Consider the following 25719-nt stretch of genomic DNA (forward strand, 5'->3'; position numbering starts at 1 on the left):
CGCATTAGGGCCTGGCTGTAAGCGGGCCCTGGTACTGTTGGCACCAGACCACAGAGACATCCGGGCATGTTGGTTAAGGCACTTGGGCCCACGACATCCTCTGCGACATAGAAGTCAGGGAAGACCAGAGTCGATGAGGCGACAGGCCAAGTGATAGGGACCCCAGTAGTACGTACCGTAGGGGCCGCATCAGCTGGTGTGGAGGCCGTGGCAATGGGCACAAATATAGCAGATGGCTAAAGGCTGGCAGGCCTCATGTAGTAAGCCCTACAGTTCTGGCATCGAGAACTTGAGCTGACATCGCCTCCAGGGAGCCGGCATTGTGGGCAGAGCCACTGCATATGGATCTGACTGTTCACCCGGACAACTAGATAACCTCCAGGGAGATTATAGGCGATGTTCAAGTCTTCAATACTTTTGCTGGTAGTCATTGAGGTAGTATACAGAGAGGGTTTGTATAGTTGTTCCTTACTCTTGCTCAGCTCTGTGGAACTGAGGTGGGTGCACCAGGTTGCGGTCTCCTCCCAGATCAAGGGCAGGTTGCGATTGTCTGGTTACCTTTTGCTCCTCCCCTGGGTAGAATTTGGGGCAGGGCGGTGCTGAGTAGAGTGTGACATAGCTCCGGTTGAGCCAGTCACTTTGAGGGGCGGTGTCAGGACTTGGCACCGAAAACTTGCAACTGATTTGCAGAAAAGCTTGTAACTTGGATTTTCATCCTATGCAGTCTGTTTTTCTGGTGGGAGCGCCATTTTGGATACTGTAGAACATGCAGACAGGCGGTGGATGCCATTTTAGAAGCACACAGCACAGCACTTGAGAAATTAGGAATACAGGGTCCCTGGTTTCGCCTCAGGGGCCCGTTCCTCTTCTTTAAACTGCAGCACAGTCCATAATAAAGCTGCACAAGGTCCCTCACGGTACACTGGAAGGAGCCCGTCCCTTTTTTAGGACAGATATGGGGTTAATCTCCCTGGATAAATTTCCCACAGGGTGCGCCCCCAGCAGCACAATTCATTGGTATCCAAGGGTCCTCACGGTACACTGTAAGGGCCCTGGCTCATGTTCAAATAACAGATTGAAGGGTACACGCTTCCTAGAAACATACCCTCAGGGTGCGCCCCAACTGGCACATTGCATCATGCACAGGTACACAGGGTTCTTTCGGTACACTGAAAAGCTGTTCAGTCCCTGTCTTGGATATGATGAAGGGTGTCCATGCTCCCCGGTAACATGACCTCGGGGTACGCCCCAACAAAGTTCTTTCCTAGGTAAGGGTCTAGGCAGCCCCTTTCCCGATGTCGCCACAGGGAGAGACTCCCCCCCTTACTTAACGCAGATGGGTTCCCAGGTCCCAGGGGTAGCATCAGGGGCCCTGCTTTGGCCTCTTTTAATACCAGCTGCCAAGTCTCTGAAAGCCTGTCCTGTTGCTGCCATCACAGAAGTGCCTCCAATTGTAGCCCTGTTTCCCCACTCTCTGGAATATGTACTGTTGGCTACTGCTGTCTGTGGTGCATGCATACAGTACCTGTGAGGGTCCAGGAGAGCTGAGTGGTACGCGATGGTGTGGGGAACAGGACAGGCTTTTGGTGAATTCTACTTGCTTCTCAGGGTGTCAGCACCTCCAGCTCCAGTGGGCTCCAGGGTTCCCAAAGACAGTCCCCACCAAAATAGACTTCTTTCACACCCCTACCCAATAGACTGTAGACTCAGACAGGGGAATCCATAAAGGGATGCTTTATTGAGACATCCACTGTGTATGGTATTACAGTGAATGCAGAGTAGATTTATCTGGGTCCCAGACCTTTGGATGGTGCTTGGCTCTCTGATAGCATTGAGGTCTCTGATCACTGCCTGTCAGCCCATGAGGAACTGCCTGGCATGTCTCACTCCCAGCCGGGAGGAGCAGCACACCTCCTCTCCCTAGGATGGGTGGAAGAGAACTCTCTATAATTTAGCACTTCCTCTCTGAGACCCCAGAAGGGGAGGTTATGAGGTCTGCACCACTATTGGCTATACACAGGCCCTCTGTCACAACCACTCCTGTCACTCAGAGAGTCAATTTGAGGGGGGGAGTCAATGCCCCTAGGATAGCCTGCCACAGCCAGTAGCTATTAAGGACATACGTGAGAGGAGACAGAGAGGCTAATCTGGACTAGCCATGCTATATATATACTACTGCCAAATGGCTGTTATTAGCCACACTTGGACATCACTGCCTCATTAAGTGCCGCTGGGTTAATCACACTTTTAACATATATATATATATATATGTTAAAAGTGTGATTAGCCCAGCGGCACTTAATGAGGCAATGATGTCCAAGTCTGGCTAATAGCAGCCATTTGGCAGTAGAGACAATTGATAAATATATAGAGAGTTAACAGGTATACTTTGTCTAGCTAATGCTATCCTGAGTAGCAGTATTCACTAGTAGGTACTGTAACTGTGATAGGCATACCAAAGTACACTAGCCTGCAAGTGGTAATACTATATTATTGACTTCAGGAATGTACACATGGAGAATAGCTCCTACCATAGTTTTAACCCTCATAAAATCATGGGAAGGGGGAAGAGAGGTCCCTGAAATCACTAGTCTAGTATATATCAGATCTGTCTGCTTCGTTATACTTACTTGCAATGACTCAGTTGGCCGCGATGTCTGACTGCCCTGACATTTCACACACTGATGTGATGATGTCAGAATGGCGATCGTTTTATGTCATCGCGGCATTTTTTTTGACTGATGGAAAAATGTTGTGATTAAGCAAAATCATTTTGGTTTGCCATTCTGACGTCATCATGTCAGCCCGTGAAGTCTCAGGGCTGTCAAACATCTTGCTTGTGTCTCTGGTTGGTATCGCAGCCAACAGAGTCCTTGCCAGTAAGTACTATATTCCCATGTACATTTTATAAAAAATTGCACAGTTTCCAGTGTGGAATTAGTTTTGGGTCCTTATCTTTTGCTCATTGTAAGATAATTAATCAAGTGTACTGTGCATACAGTACTCATGGGAATTTCATTAAACTGTAATTTTTTAATCAGGGCATTATTTGAAGGAAACTCCCATTGAAGTCAATAGTGTGCAATAATGCCTTGATCCGCACTGTAATAAAACTAGTGGGGGATATTAAGTACTTTAATAAATGCTGTACTTCAGGGGTTAATGTGGCTAAATTTTAACTAAAAAAAATACATAGAAATTGTTTTTATGGCTTGCCAGATGTATGTGTTGTATGGGATTTATGGATTGATATGATCCAGACATAAATGCATTTGTTTTGTCAGCAATGGGATTAAATGATGGCTCTTCTGACACTTAAGTAAACAGGACACTTTTAAAGGTACTTAAAAAATATTCCTGGAAGGGTTCTACAGAGTCCAAGGGGCGTGACCAACCCTACCATTCAAAAGCTATGAAATATGGAATCCTGGACCTGACACCTACTCTGAAGTAGAATGTTTAGATATTGATAATCTTTGCAAGGAGACGGACCCAATAAGGCCTAACAGTTGATGGTTTGGATGGGGAAAGGGACATATATCTGTTTATCATGGAAAAATAGAAATGAGGCTATCAAATTAGATGCAGGTGTGTATGCGACGTACACGAACACAATGGCGAAGATGGTTTCTGTCTATGTATTAGAGAAATAAAGTTATAAGTGTGTTTATCTATTGAGTCAAATTTAAACGTCAGAAGAATTTTTCATTCTTTCTTCCAAGTCGTAAATGTCTCCCAAGTAGCAGATTTACGACAGTGGGGGGTTTATTGTGTTTTCAATTAAGGGAAGTTATAATTAAAAAGTAGGAATTTATATTCTGAGTTAGAATTCAATAACAGCTGTGTTTTGGGATCAGACACGTGAGTTCTAATATTTCCTCGACCAGTGACCTCTGAAAAAAACCTTTGACTTGATAAAGTATATGAATTTCTACATATGTTTTATCCTTTTATTTTAAGAAACTGTTCTGCATTTATTGTAATGGTATGTTTTTGTAATCATCTTTCTGTAATCTAAGCATTGTTTTTTATATATGAAAACAATCTTTAATAGGTAATGCTTTGGGCTCTGAATGAACTGGTGCACGCTTTGTAGAGAGTAATTTTTTTTTTCGGACACATTTTACAACAGATTTTTCTGTGGTAAGTGCATAGATTTTCGTTAATAAACAGAGACCTTAGACATATATATATATACATACAGTATGTGTTTTTTTTTATATATATATATAAATATATATATTTTTTTTTTAATATTTCGTCTGCATATTTTTGAGTGGTGGCAGCGGATTAGATTGCAATGGAGTAAGGGGTTAATATTAACTAATTTAAAGTACCTTTGAGAAGAAGAAAGGTGAGCTGGTTAGTTTAACCATGTGTATTAAACCTCATTGCATATTTAAATGACATGCTCACAAGTGTTTTCTTTGTGACAGATGGTAAAGTGAGACGGAGTGAGGGGAGATATTACTCATTTGATGGACCTTTGATATGGAGTGAAAAGTGGCCAACTAGGTAGTTATGTATTAACTCTTGTCCCATATGCAGGTCAAGTGCTCACACAAGCACCATCACATTTTAATGAATAACTATCATAGAATGATTTGCAGTTCATATGTGGAAAAAGTGAAGATTTGCGGTCATGATGCGGGGGTTCATGCTTCAAGATATAAAACACCCCCACCACAGTGTTAATCCTCCAGCACCAGGATCACCTCAGTCATCTGTCTGCAGCTTATCCTGGTTTTCAAAAACAGCAAGTCTGGCTATATCTGTATAAATTCAAATATTTCATAATTTCTTTTATCCACTACGCAATCATAGATTTTAAAAATTATTCCCCAATCTTTCATTATATCTTTTCATTGTTTTACAGAAAACTATACAAAAATTTAAAACAAGTACAGTACATCCCATTTGATGACATTCATTTTCTTTACCAGAGATTGCAGCACGATTTATATGGCATGTGGAAAGATAATTTCAAGGTGTTCAGATGCCGTTTCTAAATGAAATGGGATATTTTTAATCTTACCCTGTGATGGTGTTCATCTCAAATCAGGAAACCCGGGCTGAGGTAGGGAAGCAAATAAACTGAACAGAGCCCAGGTACAGAGTCCTGTAACAGTATCCATAGTCAGTAATTAGGCAGAGCTGGCGACAGTGGTGCAAAGTCCAGTAAACGGGCAAGTGGGCAGGGGAGGCAGAAAGCAGCAAGGTCAGGGTCCCAGCCCAGGGTCAGAAACTGGGAATCCAACCAGATGAAAGAGTAATGTGTGACAGTATAGACAAACAGAACTACAAATGTAGAACCTTGCTCGGCGACTCCCACTAAGAACTGCAGCCTAATATAGCAGGCTGCCAGTATCCAAAATGGCCACAGTGAGCAGAAAGGGTAGGTCACTTGGAAAACCGGAACCGCAGCAAAACCCGGCACGGATCGAGCAGAATCCTTACAGTATCCCCCTCTTGAGGAGAGACCTCTGGCCAATCTATGCTGGTTTGGCAGGGAATTTCCGATGAAACGCCTGGACCAGGTTGGGAGCATGGATATCCCTGGATTTGATCAATGAATTGTCCTTGGTCCATAACTCTTCCAATGGAACAAGTACTGTAGCCCGCCATGGGATCTACAGTAATCCAGTATTTGGCTTACTTGAAATCCCTCCTTGCCATCCACCAAGAACGGTTTCGGATGAGGGAGGGTAGGAGGAGAGGTGTTCGGGATGAATGACTTGAGGAAGGAGACATGGAACACTGAGAGTATTCTTAAGTTATCCGGAAGATCCAGTTTTAACACCACCAGGTTGACCTGTTTCAGGATTTTGTAAGGTTCAGTGAACTTGGGCCCCAGTTTGGAGGAAGGCAGTTTCAATCAGATATTTTTTGTAGCCAATCAAACCTGATCTCCCTCTTGAAACGGTGGCAGTGGTCGTCGACATTTATCCACCTGTTTTATTTTTGCTGGAGGGCAGCTTTGGTCAGATTGACCTGAATTTTCTTCTAGAGCAATTGGAGTTCTTTGATTTTGTCATCCACTGCAGGAACTCCGGAGACGGGACTGGAAGGAGAAAGGGCAGTGGGATGGTACCCATAGGCACAAAAGAACGGTGATTCCAGTATTGAATCATGCTTCATGGAATTGCAGGAAAACACAACCCACGGGAGCAAATCAATCCACTCGTCCAGTAGCACAGAACACAAGCAGCGGAATAATTGACCTAAGGACTGGTTGGCCCTTTACGTGAGACCATTCGACTGGGGATAATAGGATGAAGATAAATGTAGTGAGATACCCATTCTTTGGTAGAAGGCTTTCCAAAATCGGGAGACGAATTTGGGATCTGCGGTCCGAGACTATATTCGTCGGGACTCCATGAAGGCGAAAAATCTCCTTAATAAAGATCTCTGATAGTACAGAGGCCATGTGTAGCTTCCTGAGAGGAACAAAATGGGCCTGTCATGTAAATCGATCAACCACTACCAGAATGGTAGTCATGCCCCTGGAGGGAGACAGCTCCACAATAAAATCCATGGAAAGGTGGGTCCATGGGTGGGAACTGGCAAAGGCTGGAGCAATCCACAGGGTTACATTCTTGGCACTTTAGTCTGGGCAAATATAATGTAGGCTGCCAAAAACTACATCACGTCTTTGCGGATCTCTGGCCACCAAAATACCTGTTCAAGGAAATCACATATTCCTAACCCCTGGGTGGCCAGCCGTCTTGGAATTATGACCCCATTTCAACACCTCATTTCGATATTGGGGGGGAACAAATAGTTTGGACAAACATGTGGATGTTGACCTGGGATCTTCTGCCTGGGCCTATGAGATCTGTTGCAGAAGTGAAGAAGAAACTGCAGAAATGATTTGAGAAGATGGAAAGGTAGGCCCCTGCTCTATCTCCTTGGTGTCATCTGGGAAGAATTGGATGGCAATAGCATCTGCTTTGACATTCTTGGAACTTGGACGATAGGAGATCATAAAGTTGAACAGAATGAAGAAGAGAGCCCACCGCGCCTGAAGTGTCCCAAGTCTTTTTGCTCTTCAATATATTTGAGGTTCTTGTGATCTGTAAGGATTATGAAGCTGCCCCCTCAAGCAAATGTCTCCATTCTTCTAGAGCCATTTTCATGCCCAGAAGTTCCTTATTTCAAATATCATAATTTCTTTCTGCAGCAGATTTTTTTTTTTAGAAAAAAGGCACAAGGGTGGAGTTTCCCATGAAATTCCTTCTTTGGGAAAGAACAGCTCCGGCTGCTAGATCAGATGTGTCCACTTCAAGCATAAAGGGTTTCGTAGAATCTGGATGGATCAGCACAGGTGAAGACGAAAATGTGGACTTGAGCTTCTCACAAGCTAGAAGAGCCTCAGAGGGCCATATCTTAGGGTTTACCCCTTTCTTAGTAAGAGCCATAATGGGTGCAACCACCTTGGAGAAGTTCCTGATAAAACGTTGGTAGTAGTTGGCAAACCCAAGAAACCGTTGAGTTGTTTAAAGGCCCGTCGGTAAAGATCAATCCAGCGTTGTTGATACTTTTGCACGATCAATCTCAAAGCCAAGGGAAGAGATGATATACCCAAGGAAGGAAATCTTCTTCTGTTCTAACTGGCAATTCTTGAGGTTGGCAAAGGAGTGGTCCCGAAGTCTTTGGAGGACCAGTATAACCTGTGCCCAATTTTCCGACAAAGAACTGGAAAAAATAAGGATAACATCCAGATATACCACAAGAAATTGGTCAAGTAGGTCCCGGAAAATCTTGCTGATGAAATTTTGAAATATGGGCGGTGCGTTGCATTAGCTGAATGGCATGACTAGATATTCGTAGTGGCTGTCACGGGTATTAAAGGCTGTCTTCCACTCATCACCCTGTCTGATTCTAATTCAATTGTAAGCTCCTCGAATATCCATTTTGGTGAAGATCGTAGCCTTGTGTAAGTGGTCGAACAGTTAATGAATGAGGGGTAGAGGATACCGATTTTTTTACAGTGATTTTATTTAGGCCTCTGTAGTTGATAAATGGCCTGAGAGAACCATCTTTTCTGGAAATGAAGAAACCCGCAACAGCGGGAGAACTTGATTTACGAATAATCCCACGCTGAAGGTTCTCCGATATGTATTCCTGCATAGCTTGATTTCTGGTTCCAAAAGGGGGTACGTGCATCCTCGAGGAGGGATGGCCCCTGGGAGCACAATCATAAGGTCAGTGTGGCGGTAACTCCTCTGCCTGTTTTTTGTCGAATACATCGGCAAACTCCTTATAGGAAACTGGAAGGCATGATGAGGAAGTCTCAGTAGGTAGCTGAACTTCGGAGATAGTGCGAGACACAGGAAGACATGATCCATGGCAATGTTGTCCCCATGCTGCCACTCCATTGGTCACCGATCTTAGGTTTGTTGTGCCGCAACCAGAGAAGTCCTAGGACCACTGGAGTAGAGGGAGAGCAAATAATGTAGAATGACAGTGTCTCTTTGGGTGATGGTCCCAGGTATCAGAGATCTTCCATCAATGGCATCTACTGCTAACGAAACCTGCCTGGTATGGAGAGGAAGGGAGTGGAATTCCACAAATGCGTGGTCAATGAAATTTCCTGCGGTTCCTGTATCAACAAAAGCCTGAGTGAAATTGGAGGCTGGTCCCCAGGAAGTGAAACCGGCAGGAGCAGCCATGAAGGTTTTAACGGAGACGGAATAGAAGAAATGCCCAGAGAATATTCCTCTATCTTCACTGGGTACTGAATTTTCCCAATTTCTGACAATTTGGGGCAAAATTACCTTTGAGCCCACAGTACAGACACAGACCCTTGGCACGTCTCATAGTTTTCTCCTGCTCGGGTAATTTGTTATCACCTACTGGCATCAGTTCTTACACAGAGAGAGGTGTAGAAAGAGGGGTCTGAAAGCAATACGTTCCTCCAGATCCTTGGGGGTGACCTGGCAAGTCAGTTCGTCCTTTAAACCCTCAGAAAGTCCCTGCCAAAATGCTGCCCGCAGAGCATCATTGTTCCAGCCCATCTCCGCAGCAAGGGTTCAGAATTCAATGGCATAATGGCATTCTGGCAAAGCAGAAGCAGAAGAGCCGCGACCAGGAGCGTCAAACACTTATTTAGATGCTTGGAGAAAGGCAGCGGCGTCGTTAACTAGTGGGGATTTTTTTTCCCAGAGAGGTGAGGCCCAGACCAAAGCCTCGTCTGTCAGTAGGGAAATGACATAGGCTACCCTGGGTCGATGGGTGCAGAACATGGAGGGCTGGAGTTCAAACTGAAATGAAGATTGATTCGAAAATCTTCTATATGTTCTAGGGTCCCCTCCATAACATAGAGGCATCGGGATCTGTGGTTCCCTTGCGTAGGGGAGTATGGAGCCTGCACTGGAGATGCTGCCAGCAATGGCGGTGCAGGGGTAGAACCCACCTGGAGTGTATTCAGTCGGATAAAAATGTCCCATAGTCGGCTAGAAATTAGTTTCATCTGTTGGTTTTTCTGGGCGAAACGTGTCTCATGATCTCTTAGTAGTTCCCCTTGGAGAGATACGGCTCATACTACCTCAGCAGGGTCCATGTTTAGTCGAGAAAAATTTGACTGTGCTCATCTCAAATGAGGAAGCGGACCCACAGGGCTGAGGTAGGGATGCAAATAAGCAATAGTCGGTAAGCAGGCAGATGTCAGGGCTGGCGGCAGGGGTGCACAGTCCTGTAAACAGGCAAATGGTCAGGGCAGGCAGAAAGCAGTGAGGTTGGGGTCATGGTTCAGTTCAGCAACTAGGGAAGAGTAAAGGGGTGTGGCTCAGTGAGTAAAGACACTGACTGGCACTGAGTTTGGGCTGGTGAAACCTGGTTCAATTCCCAGTTTCAGCTGCTTGTGACCTTGGGTAAGTCACTTCCTGTGCCTCAGGCACCAAAAAAAAGATTGTAAGCTCTATAGGGCAGGGACTGTGTCTGCAAAATGTCTGTGTAAAGCTCTACATAAAAACTAGCAGTGCTATACAAGAACAAACAATTATTAATTAATCCAAACAGATAAAAAAGTAAGGTGTGACAGCATAAACAAACAGGAACTGCAAACGTACTGTAGAAACCTGGTCAGAGACTCCCACTAGGAACTGCAGCCTTTTATAGCAGGCTGCAAGTACTCAAAATGGTCACAGTGAGCAGAAAGGGTAGGTGACTTGGAAACCCCAAACCACAGCAAAACCCAGCACGGATCAAGCAGAAATCTTACATACCCTGACAAATTAGCACAACTTTTTTTAACTATTTCATTTAAGTTTTATACTGTGCAAACAATAAATCTGTATACTGTGTTAAAAAATGTATATGCAAGGAAAACAACTTATAAAACATACATAAATCACAAAATTGAGGTAGAGTAATTTATGTGTAAGAGAGAAAAAAATAAAATAGATTATTAATATTAGTAAATTAGTGAGTGAGTGAGATTAGTGATTCTAACTGTTCTAGATTGTGTTGAAATATTTTAAGCATTTTTGGGTTATAGTAGCAAAACTTGGTTTACTCACCTTTTTTAATAAAACAATTCCTTCTTGGGTTGTGTTGTCAGTAATTATATCAAAAGCATTGAAGTCACCCCTTTCTTCAATTATATAAATCATTTCTGCATTCTCTCCAATGTCACTGTCATCTGCCATAATTGTTCCTACAATTTCTCCAACCAAAGTTGATTCCAGTATTGACATGTCATATATTTCTGCAAATTAAAAAATCAATTTGCATTACTGTTACATAACAATATGTGTTGTTTTTCTTTAATAAATACAGTTGTGTGAAAAGAACAACAACACATGACATATTACACTGTGTCATGATTTACTGTATTTAACAAAAATAAAGCCAAAATGGAGAAGCTATGTGTGAAAAATTAAGTACGCCCTTACAGTTTCCATAAGAATTAAGATGCTAAGTAGCAGACAGGTGCTGCTAATCAAATGCCCTTGATTAATTGATCATCAGCAAGTGTGACCACCTCTATAAAAGCCAAAGTTTTAGCAGTTTGCTGGTCTGGAGCATTCAGGTGTGTGTTAACACAATGCCAAGGAGGAAATACATCATCAATGATCTTAGAGAGGCAATTGTTGCTGCCCATCAATCTGGGAAGGGTTATAAGGCCATTTCCAAACAATTTAAAGTCCATCATTCTACAGTGAGAAAGATTATTCAAAAGTGGAAAACATTCAAGACAGTTGCCAATCTTCCCAGGAGTGGACATCCCAGCAAATTCACCCCAAGTTCAGACCGTGCAATGCTCAGAGAAATTGCAAAAAACACAAGAGTTACTCAAAAACCCAATCTCAGACTCTACAGGCCTCAGTTAGCGTGTTAAATGTTAAAGTTCATGAAAGTACAATAAGAAAGAGACTGAACAATTATGGTCTGTTTGGAAGGGTTGCCAGGAGAAAGCCTCTACTCTCTATAAAGAACATGACAGCACGGCTTAGGTTTGCAAAGTTGCATCTGAACAAACCACAAGACTTCTGGAACAATGTCCTTTGGACAGACGAGACCAAAGTGGAGATGTCTGGCCAAAATGCACAGCGCCGTGTTTGACGAAAACCAAACACAGCATATCAGCACAAACACCTCATACCAACTGTCAAGCACGGTGGTGGAGGGGTGATGATTTGGGCTTGTTTTGCATCCACAGGACCTGGGAACCTTGCAGTAATTGAGTCGATTAGTTGGACAGCTAAGCCATCCCCCAGGAACAGCAGCATAAAACCTCCCTATTAAGGTTGTATATTATTTTGATCACAATATCACATAATCCCTATATACCACCAATGAGCGCAATACCTGTTTTTTTCACTTAGTAATTGAGTCGACCATGAACTCCTCTGTATACCAAAGTATTCTAGAGTCAAATGTGAGTCCATCTGTCCGACAGCTAAAGCTTGGCCGAAATTGGGTCATGCAACAGGACAATGATCCCAAGCACACCAGCAAATCTACAACATAATGGCTGAAAAAGAAAAGAATCAAGGTGTTGCAATGGCCCAGTCAAAGTCTAGACCTCAACCTGATTGAAATGCTGTGGCTGGACCTTAAGAGGGCTGTGCATAAACAAATGCCCACAAACCTCAATGAACTGAAGCAACGATGTAAGGAAGTGTGGGCCAAAATTCCTCCACAATGATGTGAGAGACTGATAAAGTAATACAGAAAATGATTACTTCAAGTTATTGCTGCTAAAGGTTGTTCTATAAGCTATTGAATCATAAGGTATACTTAGTTTTTCACACATGGCGTCTCTATTTTGGATTTATTCTTGTTAAATAAACCATGACAGTGTAATATGTCATGTGTTGTTGTTCATCTGAGGTTGTACTGTATTTACCTAATTTTAAGACCTGCTAAGGAACAGATGATTGTTATTATGTCCTGATATGTAAAACCATAGAAGTCAAAGGGGGTGTACTTTCTTTTTGACACCACTGTAGATTGGTGATAATAATAATTTGTAACTTTCTTAGCTTGCTTCATTTTTAAGTATAGTCTTCAGAACTTTCACCTACACAATAGTAAGAGTAACTGCACCTTCTTAATACTAGGCTCTGCTCTGCTCTGCCAAAATGTATTATTATAGGTGTAAGCAGAAGATGAAAATTGTCTCTTCTCCAGCATTGACACATAATTTTCCAAGGCACATGAGATACCTGTAAAATGCATAGTATTTAACTATATATTCTAAATAGTTTTAAATACCTGGGCTTATGGTTTGACTCCCACTTAACATTCGGGATGCACATTGATACCCTGACAACCAAGACCTATGCCAAACTAGGGGTACTTTACAGGAACAAATCCTCCCTAAGTCTCCTGGTCAGAAAGCGTATCGCACAGCAGATGCTAATGCCAATTATTGACTATGGAGACATAGTATATGGCACGGCACCTCAAACCCACCTTAGCAAACTTGACACCCTCTACAATTCAATTTGTCATTTTGTTCTCCAATGCAACTGCAACACACATCACTGCGAAATGCTCAAAGAACTAGATTGGTCATCACTAGAGTCTAGGCGCAAAGTTCACCTTTCCTGTCTTGCCTTTAAATTCTTCATGGGCAAGCTACCCAGCTATCTGAACAAGCTCCTCACCCCTACCACTTGCAGCACTTATCACCTGAGATCAGACTCCAAAAGACTGTTCATGGTCCCAAGGCTCAACAAAGTATCTGGCCGCTCCTCCTTCTCTTACCGTGCACCCCAAAACTGGAACAAACTACCAGAGACTCTCACATCCACCACCAGTTTAAGTTCTTTCAAATCTAAGGCTGTCTCACATTTTAATCTGGTCTGTAACTGTTTCATACGCCCATAATATGTATTTTCTTTAACTGTGCACGCAATGTCTTGTATATAATGTATACCCTGTTCATTTATGTAACTGTATTTGTAACCATGTATTATTTGTTTTACTCTGTGCCCAGGACATACTTGAAAACGAGAGGTAACTCTCAATGTATTACTTCCTGGTAAAATATTTGATAAATAAATAAAAATAAATAAATAGCAAAGTCATTTATGAGATGTTGAGACCTACTAATTTGTTGATGACTTTAGAATAGCAACAACAAAAAAGAAACCCTGACAGCTTCTAGTCTAGAAGATTGGTGCACAAATGGAATAGCAATAATGAACACAATAAAGAAGAGACAACTCGTTAATAACTGCATTCTATACCTCATGGAAGGAATATTGGAAATATAATACTTTTATTTGAATACTGGAAAATAAAATCTCGAACGCTCACATATTTCAAAACATAAGACACATTCATGGAAGTGCCCCCTTATTAAAAATAGAAGGTCTTGAACATAGTATTGTTTGTACATATTCCACTGGAGAGGGGGGAAAAGTGTGCTGCCTGTATATTAAGTAAATGATGCAGTAAGTTACACTCCAGTTAAGATTTGTATATATCTTCAGATCATCACTCGTGCTGTTTATTCTACATGCTCATACTGTATGTCTTCACTGATTTTGGCTCAAAGGATGAAAGTGTAATTGTACTGTATATTAAGAGTCTTGGAGAACATCACTGCATTTAGTACATGATTCACAACAGAGTGTGCCCAATGGTAAAAATATTGATCTGACTTTAAAATATAGCATTAAACCACTAGTGCTCTCCCATGCCTAGTGTCAGTAATGGGGAATGCTAATAGAATCCAAAACGTTTGATATGTATAGCACCCTCAGGGATCTGTCTCTTCCTTAAAGTGATAACAACATAAAATGAGTTTTAAGGTCACTGTATTAAACAGCAAGTCTAAAGTGAGACGTGGGACTTCAAAAGTACACAGTGTATGACTAATTTCTTTAAATATGCACTTCACTGTAATATATCCCCAGTTAGTTGGATCTTAAGTGCTCTATCAGAGGGGACTATTTAAGGCCTTGGATTGAAGGAAGTACAAAGAGGTAGATGTGTTCTTTGCCAATGTCATTCTCCTCTCTTAGTTAGTCCTTTCCAGGACAGCCAACTAAATATTTGGGGCCCAAGACAAATTTTAAGAATGGGGCCCCTGCAAATCTTATGACATAAACACATTCTGTCTACTTTTACCCATCATGTCTTCATTCCCCCATACCCTTTGTATTTTGCTCTCCTTTCTCCCCCTAGTGTCTTTTTCTCTCACACCCTTCCCGTCATTCAATATTTTCCCCTTCGGTCTCCCAGCATGGTTTTGTCTTTCCTCTCCCCTCCACAGAATATCTCTCTTCTCCCTCCCCCAGCATGTCTTTCATTATTTTCCCTCTTCCAGTCTTTTTCTACTTTCCTTCCTTTAATGTGTTTTTTTATTTAGTTTCACCCTTGAATGTATTTCTCTCCCCACCTTGACTCTTATTTCCCCCTTCAAGTAATTCTCCTTAATCTTTACATTTCTCTTTCTATCTCTCCCCCAAGCATATCTCTCTCTCCTCTCCATAACGTCTCTCTCTCTTCTTCCTCCCCAGTATGTCTCCTCTCTCCTCTTCCTCCCAAACATGTCTGTCTCCTGTCTCCAAGTCTGTCTTTTTCTCTCCCACACTCCCCAGCATCTTACTCCCACCATTTCTGTCTGCCCCAGCATGTCTTTCTCTCCTTACATTGTTCATCTCATTCTTTCTCTCTGTTATCCCCTCATGTATTTACCTTATTTCCCCAATGTATTTTTATTCCACCCACTTCTTTTTCTCACACACGCCTATCTCTCTATTTAATCCCTCATCTTTTTCTTTCCAAGTACCCACTTCACTCACCCTCTCTGCCCCCAATAAAACTGCTATTGTGCCTTAACCCCTTCATTGCTTTAGCGGCTAGCCGCTAAGGTAATGAAGCTGCTTACATTTTATTTATATTGTACATGAGCAGGGTGTCTCCTGAGATGAACAATGTTGATTTCAGCCTCAGGGACCCCCTACTTCCCAAGTTACAGGCCCCGGAATGGATGCCCCGCCATATTAAAATCCACATGGGATCTAAACAAAGCAGAGGGATACCGGCATCCCGGGGCTTGTATCTCGGGAAGTAGGGAGTCCCCGCGGCTGAAATCAACTTTGTTCACCTCAGCAGACCCCGTGCTCCTGCACACTATGAATAAAAATAAAATGTAAGCAGCTTCATTACCTTAGCAGCTATCTACTAAGTTAATGCTTTTTTATTTGGTGTGTGGCGGGGTGTATTTGATACTAGTGTGCGGGAGCAGGGGGTCTTCTGAGTTGAAATAAGTTGATTTGGCTTTTTTGCTGGGAGTATTAAAAGAGTAGCCCAACAAGTGTTTTTATTTTGTTTTTTAAAGTTCAATCAAACATTGAAAGGAAAAGTAATTGAATTTATCAAAAATACAATGGCCACTTTGCTGTTAATACAACATATTGCTGGTATTGAAGAAAATGTTTTCGCTTTACCAAAAAAGTACAATTTGCAAAATTTGCAAACACGTGAAAAGTTTTTGCGTGTCTACGAGAACCCATTGTACCTACTGTGCAATGTGCTTTAAATTGCATTCATATAGCACACATACTGTATATAGAATGGGAAGGAAACTTATGTTTCAAGTTCATTTTGATTTTGTTACTTACTTTGCTGGAATTTTGGTACATTGTCATTGACATCAGACAAGTTAATTGTTACAGTTGTTGTTGTTGACAGCCCACCCATTTGACCAACCATATCTTTGGCTTGGATTATGACAAAGTATTGATCTTTAGCTTCTCTATCCATTTGGGAAGCCACACGAATTACTCCTAAAAATATAGAATTGAAAAGAATTGAAGCAGTTAGAAAGTTTCTTTTGCAAGTTAAAATAGAAGTGATGTTATATGTGTACCTTAGACTTTATTGATTTTCATAAAAATGACTTTACAAACTGAGGATAATAAATAAGACAACATCCTAATGGTATGGCCACAAGAACAAAACTTATTAAACGTATCTAGAGTATTGTGAATTGCACTAGTATGTCTCTCAATTTTCATAGTTTTTCAACCCCTAATTTTCCACTCATGTAGGGAGAGAGACTGTGGCTTCTTAACAGCAGCTGCAGTAGAAATAAAAAAGGCAGCGATTTTGTTTTCAATTTGTCAAAGTAAACAGCAAATAAAAATACCATCTTAACAAGGACCTCCTATAAGCTTAGGCCTGCCACATTACGCAGTTTTTTTCAGCAAAGCCTGGGATTATGTATAGCATAACCAGTAAACCTATGCACAGATAGCTGTTTTGACCTTTGGGTTTCATCAATGTGAGGTTGAAAACGGCTAAAATTGGTATTTGTATTTGCTGCACACTGTACGGTGAAGGGTTTTTGTCACTTTCTTATTCATCATAACTTGTTTTGTTTCTTGGAGCTGGATATCTGTACATGTAAATATTCACCTGCGGAAGGGATATCCAAAAAAATTTGCAACCTGCAAATGAACAATTTATTATGCTAAAACAGTGTTTGCCAAATGGGGTTCTGTGGAACCCTGGGGTTCCACGGAGCAGTCCCAGGTGTTCCACCATGGCTCTCCTCCACCCCCCTCTCCCCCCACTCTCCCATAGCGGCTGTGGAGAGGGTGAGCAGCCACGAAGAGACAGACTGTTTGCTCCACTGAGGCTTGTGCGGGAAGCCCCGGCTCTGCACGCTGCTCGTTAGGGGAAGATGCCGCTAGCGCAGTTGGCTGATGCAGCAAAAGCTGCCGGTGAAGAAAGTGGAGAGCAAGGTGCATGAGAAGGGAGCGAGCTGCCGGTGAAGAAAGTGGAGAGCGAGGTGCATGAGAAGAGAGCGCGAGGAGGGAGGGTGGGGAGGGTGGCGGTTACAACTCGTGCTGGAGCAGGAGAGCAGTGACAGGGGAGGAGGGCGCATGGGATATCAACTTATAAGGAAAGTGTATGGCAATATAGAAAGGTGTGAGTGAGAAGGGGAGGTGTATAGGAAGGAGTGAGGGAAAGTGTATGGGAGAGTATAGGAGGGAGTGTGGGGAAATGTATGGGAGAGTATAGGAAGGATTGAGGGAAAGTGTATGGGAGAGTATAGGAGGGAGTGTGGGGAAATGTATGGGAGAGTGTAGGATGGAGTGAGGGAAAGTGTATGGGAGAGTATAGGAAGGAGTGAGGGAAAGTATAAAGGGGGAAGTGTATAGGAGTGAGGTGTGTGTGTGTGCAGTATAGTAATGGAGTAACACGTGTATTGTAGAGCAGCATTTCCCAAATGGGGTTCCGCGGAACCCTGAGGTCTTTTAAAAATATATTGGGACAATGGGGGACTTTTCAAAAACCCTGGCGTTCCGTGAGGTAAAATTAAGTGTTTTGCGAAAAAATAAAACATTTAAAAATTGGAGGCGCCAGGAGGGACGGAGACACCAACACCACTGCGGGCTCCCTTCCCCCCCTACACCATAATAATAAACAAAGAATCTGATGCTATAATTATCATATAAGTAAGAGTAAAACCTTATCATTTTTTTCCCCTGACGGGCACGTATACAGGGCGCCTGCATTTATTTATGGGACATGAAAGAGGACAAAATGTGTAGTTGCCTTCCCCCTGGAAAAATTTTAATTTTCAATTTAAAGGTATTTGATCTTGAACCAAGAAAAAAATTCGCCTGCGGCGGATTTCTTTTTTTTTTTTTTTTCATGTGCTACGCTAAAAATATTTAAGGTGTTACATTTTGTTGTACAAAATAAAAAAGGGTTCCACGACTAAATTTAATTGGGAAACACTGTGCTAATATATCTTGTGTAAGACTTTATTTGAATAGTGCAGCAACCAAAAATATCTAGCTCCAAGTATGGCAGAAGTGGGATCCTGGCCACTCTTCAACTATCTTCACCCTATAAAGAAAAACTACACCCATTGTAATTATCTAAACATAGTGCGTAAAGATCTAAACCCCTTATCCATCTTATTTTATTTCTAAGTGTAGCCCCGGTCTTATTTTGCCTCCAGAGACCCCCCATGTAGCGCTCCGAGGCTCTGCGGCACACCCGGCTAGTGGGGGACGCCATGACAGGTTGCGTGAGCGTGCGCATTGGTCGCGCAGGCGTCATAAGGGTAGCGCACGCGGTCCCAATGCTAAAGAGGTCCTGAGTGGACTACAATTCCCAGCAGCCTCTCACCCACATCACGTGCAGCCAGCAAGCAAATAGGGATTTGCAGCTTCTCCTGTGGAGAAAGGCTACAATATTGCGGGGACCACATTTGGCAGTTGAAGCTAGGAGCAGGAAGGGGAAGGAAGGGTGTAGGGAGCAAGTGGCTCCTACACCAGGTAAAGTTCCCCAGATCCCAGACAGGCCCCAATCCCCACCAGGGTAGGGAGTAGGTACTGAGGGACGGTCCCTAGGTTAGGGACCCTGCCCTTAGGTGTGAGTGTGCAGTCTTGTCAGTGTCACGGCTGGTAGTGCTATGAGCGCTGACAAGTAGGCACAGTGTGTGTGTGCAGTGCAGTGGATTGCTGCAGGTACTGTGTGTGTGCAGTGTGTTTGCTGCAGGTTTAGGTTGAGTAGTCAGAGGGGATCCGGGAGGTGAAGAGAGAGGTAGTGTGGGTGCAGGGGGTCAGTGACCCACCTGCATAGGACAGGCTACCCCGTAGGCCCCTAGGAGTGTTCCCTGATGTCACCAAAGGTTGCTGTGCTGCAGGAATGGCCTAAAGTAGTAGCGAGCATCACCCTTACTGAGTACCAGCTAGGGACAAAGGGACAAGCGTGGGGAGCAGGTTTGCGGCGAGTCGCCTGGGACCAGACGGCTGGACATTGAGACCCAGGAGGCTGTCCGCTGATTCATCTGACCCTTTGCGAAGAGGTACCGGTTACCACCGTGACCAGAAGGTACTATAACATCAAGTGCACCAACACCGGTCAACAGGCGCTGATCCCGCCTTAGACTAAACTCTTTAGGAACACTGAGCGAGTGGTTAAAGAACTGAGCCTATACCATCACTTTAATATATATGGACACGGTGTGTAGGGCACGCGGTGAGGGGACGGAGGCGTTGCTCCTGATGAGAGTGGCCAGGCCACTAAGGTTACACGTTACACGTGTAATAGAGAGTGATAAGGTTCCGTGCATTATCATATAGTAAAACTGGTTGCATATATATATGTGTTTTATTGTATTTCTTGCCCAGGGGAATCTCACATCACGGGGATCCTGTGTATGTGGAGGCGCTGTGCTAAGTAAGTGTATGAGTGTTACCCCAGGCTCCCAGCTAGCGGAGGCTCAGATCTCATGGAGCCGCAGGTGTTGTACAGTGACCAGTAGTTTCTTTGGGAGGGTTCAGAAAAAGGGTTACATAAGCAAACACACATTTTTACTATTACTTCTGCACACAAGCATCAAAAGTGCCAATACAGAGCATTGGGTGATTTATCTCTCCTTGAGCTCCCCCATCCACCTATGCAGGTACCTGCATCTACAGTATACAAAAGGCCATAGGAGCATGGTCAGACCATGTACTGTAAGCTGTTCAATTGATGCTTCCAAAAGGGAAGGAAAAATGTTATGATCTGTAAATGTGTAATTAAGTCTCATGGATGTGAGTAATATTTCACATTGAGCAAAAATTGAGTACCGTATATACATCTGAAAAAACATGATACATGTCGGAGGAGTGTGCATAAATGGGCTTGCAAAAATATATATAATATATCCTGTATTTAACCTGTGGGATAATTAAAAATGATTTATCCTTACAAATATGTGGGCCTAGATAATTATTATTAAATCACAGTACTTTTATATGTGACAGATACAATAATCTTTCATATTGTCTAAGATTAAACTCAATATTACAATGAATAAAAAAACAACCAACAACTGTGGAACAAGTAGTAACAAAACATAAAAAATAACAAAACATTATAATACTACTAGAAAGTGTTGCTCAAACTTCCAATCTGATCTTAATTAAAGTAATTTAAAAAGTGTAGTGTAGCCAACAAATGACTAAATACACCTCCTCACAACACATGGCATTGTATTATCGTTTGCGAATTCCAAACTTTTCATGTTTGAATTTCACACACAGCATAATCCATGTTTTCAACATTTTTGTTCACAAAAACTACTGACATTATTTATGTCAAGATAGTCCAAAGCAGTGTTTCCAAATCAGCGAGTAACTGAAAATGCCATGCTTCACTTCTATGACAAAGGGCAAAGCAAACATAAAAATACTTACATATTGAAGGATACACTGTTCATCTATGGTACAGTATATCTAATTCACATACATTATTGAAGTGAATGTTTAGACAAGTAGGTGAACCCCAGCAGCTGTCTGAAGGCGGTTGGTGTAGGTGCTCCCTAGGTATGTATCAGTAATCAGACGAACAAAGAGCAGAAAACTAGAATGGGCACTCTGAACACCTGAAGGGTGATATGATGGACAAGTTAAAACATATACTTTTTTATCCAAATTAAAATAGTGGGTATTAAAACGAAAATTAAACGCTCCGATCCTATAAGTATGAACACTCAATTAGGTGTTCTGGATCAAACTCAAATACACTGCACTTAAACACTAAATTGTGTACTGCAATATGAACAGGTGGGTGTGATAGACCACTGTTCAGTGTGAACCAGGATGCCGTTAAAAACTCTACTGTATTAGTGTGTGCTAGTATAGAGACCCTGAGATGATAGTAAATAGCAAATTGACATGAAAAGGTGGACCCTAGCCAGGTCTGCCAGTGTGCTGAATGGCAAGGTATCTGACTAGATGATGCGGGTCCTGGCCACATGTAGACATGACATAATGATGTGGAGTGAAGTTGCTAAAGGTGTAAATGACCAGAAAATCATTGTCTAAACAGCCTAGCTCAGTTCCACTGGGTGCATGACAAACCCTAGGTAAGGTGAATCTGAGTTAAAGGGATCTCAAAAATTTGTCCCATTCCAGCTAAATGTGGAAGTTAAAATACTAGATATACACACTTAATGCACAAGTAGAACCGAACAGGCAAAAACTCAGTGTAGGGTCTGTTCAGAAACCCCTCAGATGGAGACAAGCCTGCAGATACTATGGTTGCAATACAGAAATCCAAAAAGTGATTAGTATCTGTATGGTAAACTGTACTGACCCAGCACCAGCTCTGTTGTCAGAGCTGGTCTCTAAAGGATCAGTACTATATGAGAGGTAAAAGGTATGCGAACATGGAAAAGGTGTATTAATATACAGCTTACTGCTACTGTATGACAGATCGAGTAGCAGCTCCTGGTTAGCTGAGCTCCCTTTAGATCATCCGATCAGTGTGGGAAACTCCTTTGATAAATAGCACGCAGTAGTTACTGGCGAACACTTCCGCCAGCTGACTTGCGGGTAGGCATGTGAGTCTTGCGCGTGCACACATCTGCCGACGCGCGCGTTTCGCGTAGCTGCTCCCTCAAGGCAAATACAAAGGGGGAGGGACCCACCTGAACGGTGAGTGACTTTATACCCCTGCGCTTATGGTAATTTCATCCCGTTCACTTAGTACCACCCCCTGTGCATGACGTCAGGATCCTCTGACTGCACAACAGATGGAGGCAGGTTAGTTTTACCCTACTGATGATGTGTTGTAGCAATAGTAATCCTACACTACAGTACCTCAAAGATTGATGCTTACTCCATATTGTGCAGACAATGCTGCAGGCTAGCATGTAGAGGTACTGAGGACTTAATAAAGGTCCTGTGTATTTTGTGGACAATTGATGGTGTCTTCATGTAGGATAAAGTGCTTTGTGTATTAATAACATCCTTCTTAAAACATGTAATGTTAACAGTATTATATTATATAAACACAGATCCTAAGGTTTTACCCATGTCCAGATAGGAGATCAGTAGATCAGGAAACATACAAATTCCCAAAAACCACAAAAGGGAGAGGTGAGGAATAGAGGGGGGGGGGGAGGTTAGTTGGTTTATTGTTGAGAGGAATGTGTTAAGTACTGTCTCAAATAAATGGAGAGTACATGAACCCCTCATTCAGTCACCTGGGGACAGGCTACCCAGAGTGTATATCCACCTGGCCTCCTTCTTTAGAAGGTCCACATCCCAGTCCCCCTTCCGAATCCCAGGTGAGTATTTATCAATGCCAGTAAACTTGATAGAGTCAGGATTCCCATTTTGGCAAAAGTTGATGTACCTAGCTATAGGGGTTTAAACTTCCACATTTAGCTGGAATGGGACCAATTTTTGAGATCCCTTTAACTCAGCTTAACCTTACCTAGGGTTTGTCATACACCCAGTGGAACTGTGCTAGACTGTTTAGACCCTGATATTCTGGTCATTTACACCTTTAGTAACTTGACTCCATATCATTATGTCATGTCTACATGTGTCCAGGACCCGCATCATCTAGTCAGATACCTTGCCATTCAGCACACTGGCAGACCTGGCTAGGGTCCACATTTTCATGTCAATTTGCTATTTACTATCATCTCAGGGTCTCTATACTAGCACAAACTAATACAGTAGAGTTTTTTTAGCTGCATCCTGGTTCACACTGAACAGTGGTCTATCACACCCACCTGTTCATACTGTAGTACACAATTTAGTGTTTAAGTGCAGTGTATTTGAGTTTGATCCAGAACACCTAATTGAGTGTTCATACTTATAGGATCGGAGCGTTTAATTTTCGTTTTAATACCCACTATTTTAATTTGGATAATAAAGTATATGTTTTAACGTGTCCATCATATCACCCTTCAGGTGTTCAGAGTGCCCATTCTAGGTTTCTGCTCTTTGTTCGTCTGATTACTGAAGGGAATGTTTACAAATTCAGTAGGTACTGTAGATGCCAGCTTTTAAATTAGGATTATTTGGAAATAAATTAATCTTCTGAGAACTGCATCACACATCTAGCTTTCAAAATGAATACAGAATCTCAAGAATTTGCCACCAGGTCAAAAAAGAACAATGCTTCTCTATGTCCAGACTAATCAGTATTCCTCCATGCTTATTTCACTAGACATCAAAATGAATGCAGACATACATTATTGCAGTGATATTTTAAATAACACACTAGTTACATAAAAAATGTACACATTTGTGTATAATGTAGTATAGGCACAATATTATAAATATCAAATTCATTATAATTATTTTAAGGTTATACAGTATATGGAGCAAATACAAATATTTCTAGTGTTCCGCTATTCTCTTTATTGTTTGCTTAACCGTTATAATAATATAAAAAGCGATTTCATATTGTTTCATATGGAATTCATATGTAATATGTAAACGTGTATGGGTGCATTAAAAAAAATGTAAGTCAGTTAATTAAACTACAGAATTCATCCAAACCTCAATATGGGGGATTAAATCAATAGCACATTTAGAATAATACATCAGAAGGTATTTATTATATTTAATTTGTGTCCATATACACGCTTCCAAACATTTGAACTGCTGTCAGCTTTGTCCATTAAGAGATTACCCGCACTACAAACAATTGTAAATGATATGCTCCTTTCACAACAGAATACTGTGAGGTATACCAAGGGGCTGTGCCTCACAGACAGGTATACCTTTATTGGTGCACAACAGTCTAATATTAATTAATCCAGTGATATTGGGCTAAACTTCTACATAAAGCGGTAAATGATAATAAAAACCTATCCTTAATTATAATAATTAGTACATAACTTAAAATTCTTCATCACAAGATGAGAGCATGAATGAAAACAACCCATTCAAAATTCAGATAAGCACTTGTAGTATCACCATATAAGTGTATATAGGGCCTCACTATGCATAGTATGTGCAAAAATACCAGGCAAGTTGTGTATACAGAAAGAGAAGATAGAGAAAATAGGCTAAAGCGCTCCAATGCCAGGAATAAAAGAATATTGTAAGCCAAAACCACTAATCCAAGGTATAAAAAATGAGTAATGGTATTAGTACATAATAACCACTAGTATGGGTACTATCCTCCTAAAGACAGGTGGTAGATGGTACAAGCCCACCCACAATCAGTCTCATTGGCAGGTTCCCCTGAATAATAAGCAATACTCACAAATCCTAGGAGTGGTAGGCAGGCTGTGCAGCTTGGCTACACGTAAAGAAAAATGTCCGCACAGCTTGAGTAGTAAACCACGGTGAGGTGCTAACTAGGTGGGGACGTAAATGTATACAGGAGAAAAGGAACCTAGTAAACAAGCACTCTGTCACAACTGAATGTATAGTTATATTGTTAAAATACTTTATTAGTGATCAATGAATAAATAAAGGGGGTTAAAATAAAATTAAATCAGGGATCTCCTTATGTATAACCTACCTACCTAGCCATAATTAAAAAAAAGGGGGGGTTAAAATAAAATTAAATTGTATAATCAAACAGCACGTGACTGTGTCATTTGTAACCCAACTATGGCAAGGTAGGTAGGTTATACATAAGGAGATCCCTGATTGATTTTCAGGATCTGATGCTATACTTATAGCTGCCTATAGATATACACACCATATAAAGTCCACTATCACAGCGCGTCAAAATACACGCCCTGATACATTTATATTGAGACATAACTTTTTCTTTATAGTGGTCCTATAATGGCCCCTTTCGTATATCTATAGGCAGCTATAAGTATAGCATCAGATCCCGAATATCAATCAGGGTTCTCCTTATGTATAACCTACCTACCTAGCCATAGTTGGGTTACAAATGACACAGTCACGTGTTGTTTGATTATACAATTTAATTTTATTTTAACCCCCTTTTTTTTATTCATTGATCACTAATAAAGTATTTTAACAATATAATTATACATTCAGTTGTGACAGAGTGCTTGTTTACTAGGTTCCTTTTCTCCTGTATACATAGGCTGTGCAGCTTCCAATATTGTAGTAAACAGGAATAAATGGAGAAACAAAGCGCACAAGCAAAGACGGAGCAGGAAGGACCCAGAATCAAAAATAGAATAAAAAGGGCTGTATACACACTAGTATAAGGTGTGTGATGTATGCTAACCTCAGCACGTTCTGTCGCCTAAAGCTTGTGGTTGTTTACCTGTGAGCTAAATCTACAGTATAAAGGTTCACCTTGGTTACATTCCAGATTCAACATATAACTGGTGTAATCCATACAGTTGTATGGAGGTAGGTGGCACCTCCCCCCAGAGCTCACCCCTCCTCACCTTTTTAACTTGGGAGGTTCTAGCATTTTGCTGAATGGACAAGACTCACGGTGGTTGCTTCCCCTCATACAGAGGTAAATGGAAGGGTTCACAGTTTAGTGTTAGGACCTGCATTC

The 25719-nt window shown here is 41.9% G+C and overlaps 1 protein-coding gene across 1 annotated transcript in view; it reads right to left on the reverse strand.

Moving 5' to 3' along the window:
- The window catches only part of LOC142486927 (cadherin-19-like), a 252368-nt gene that overhangs the window by 62310 nt on the left and 164339 nt on the right, over positions 1–25719 (reverse strand). The window contains exons 5-6 of the mRNA XM_075585433.1: positions 16086–16250; positions 10521–10708 (exon numbers count right to left, since the gene is read on the reverse strand). Of these exons, the coding sequence (XP_075441548.1) occupies positions 10521–10708; positions 16086–16250 (353 nt within the window). The remainder of the gene's footprint in view (positions 1–10520; positions 10709–16085; positions 16251–25719) is intronic.

This window comes from Ascaphus truei, chromosome 2 (assembly GCF_040206685.1).
Source record: "Ascaphus truei isolate aAscTru1 chromosome 2, aAscTru1.hap1, whole genome shotgun sequence".
Lineage (NCBI taxonomy): Eukaryota > Metazoa > Chordata > Amphibia > Anura > Ascaphidae > Ascaphus > Ascaphus truei.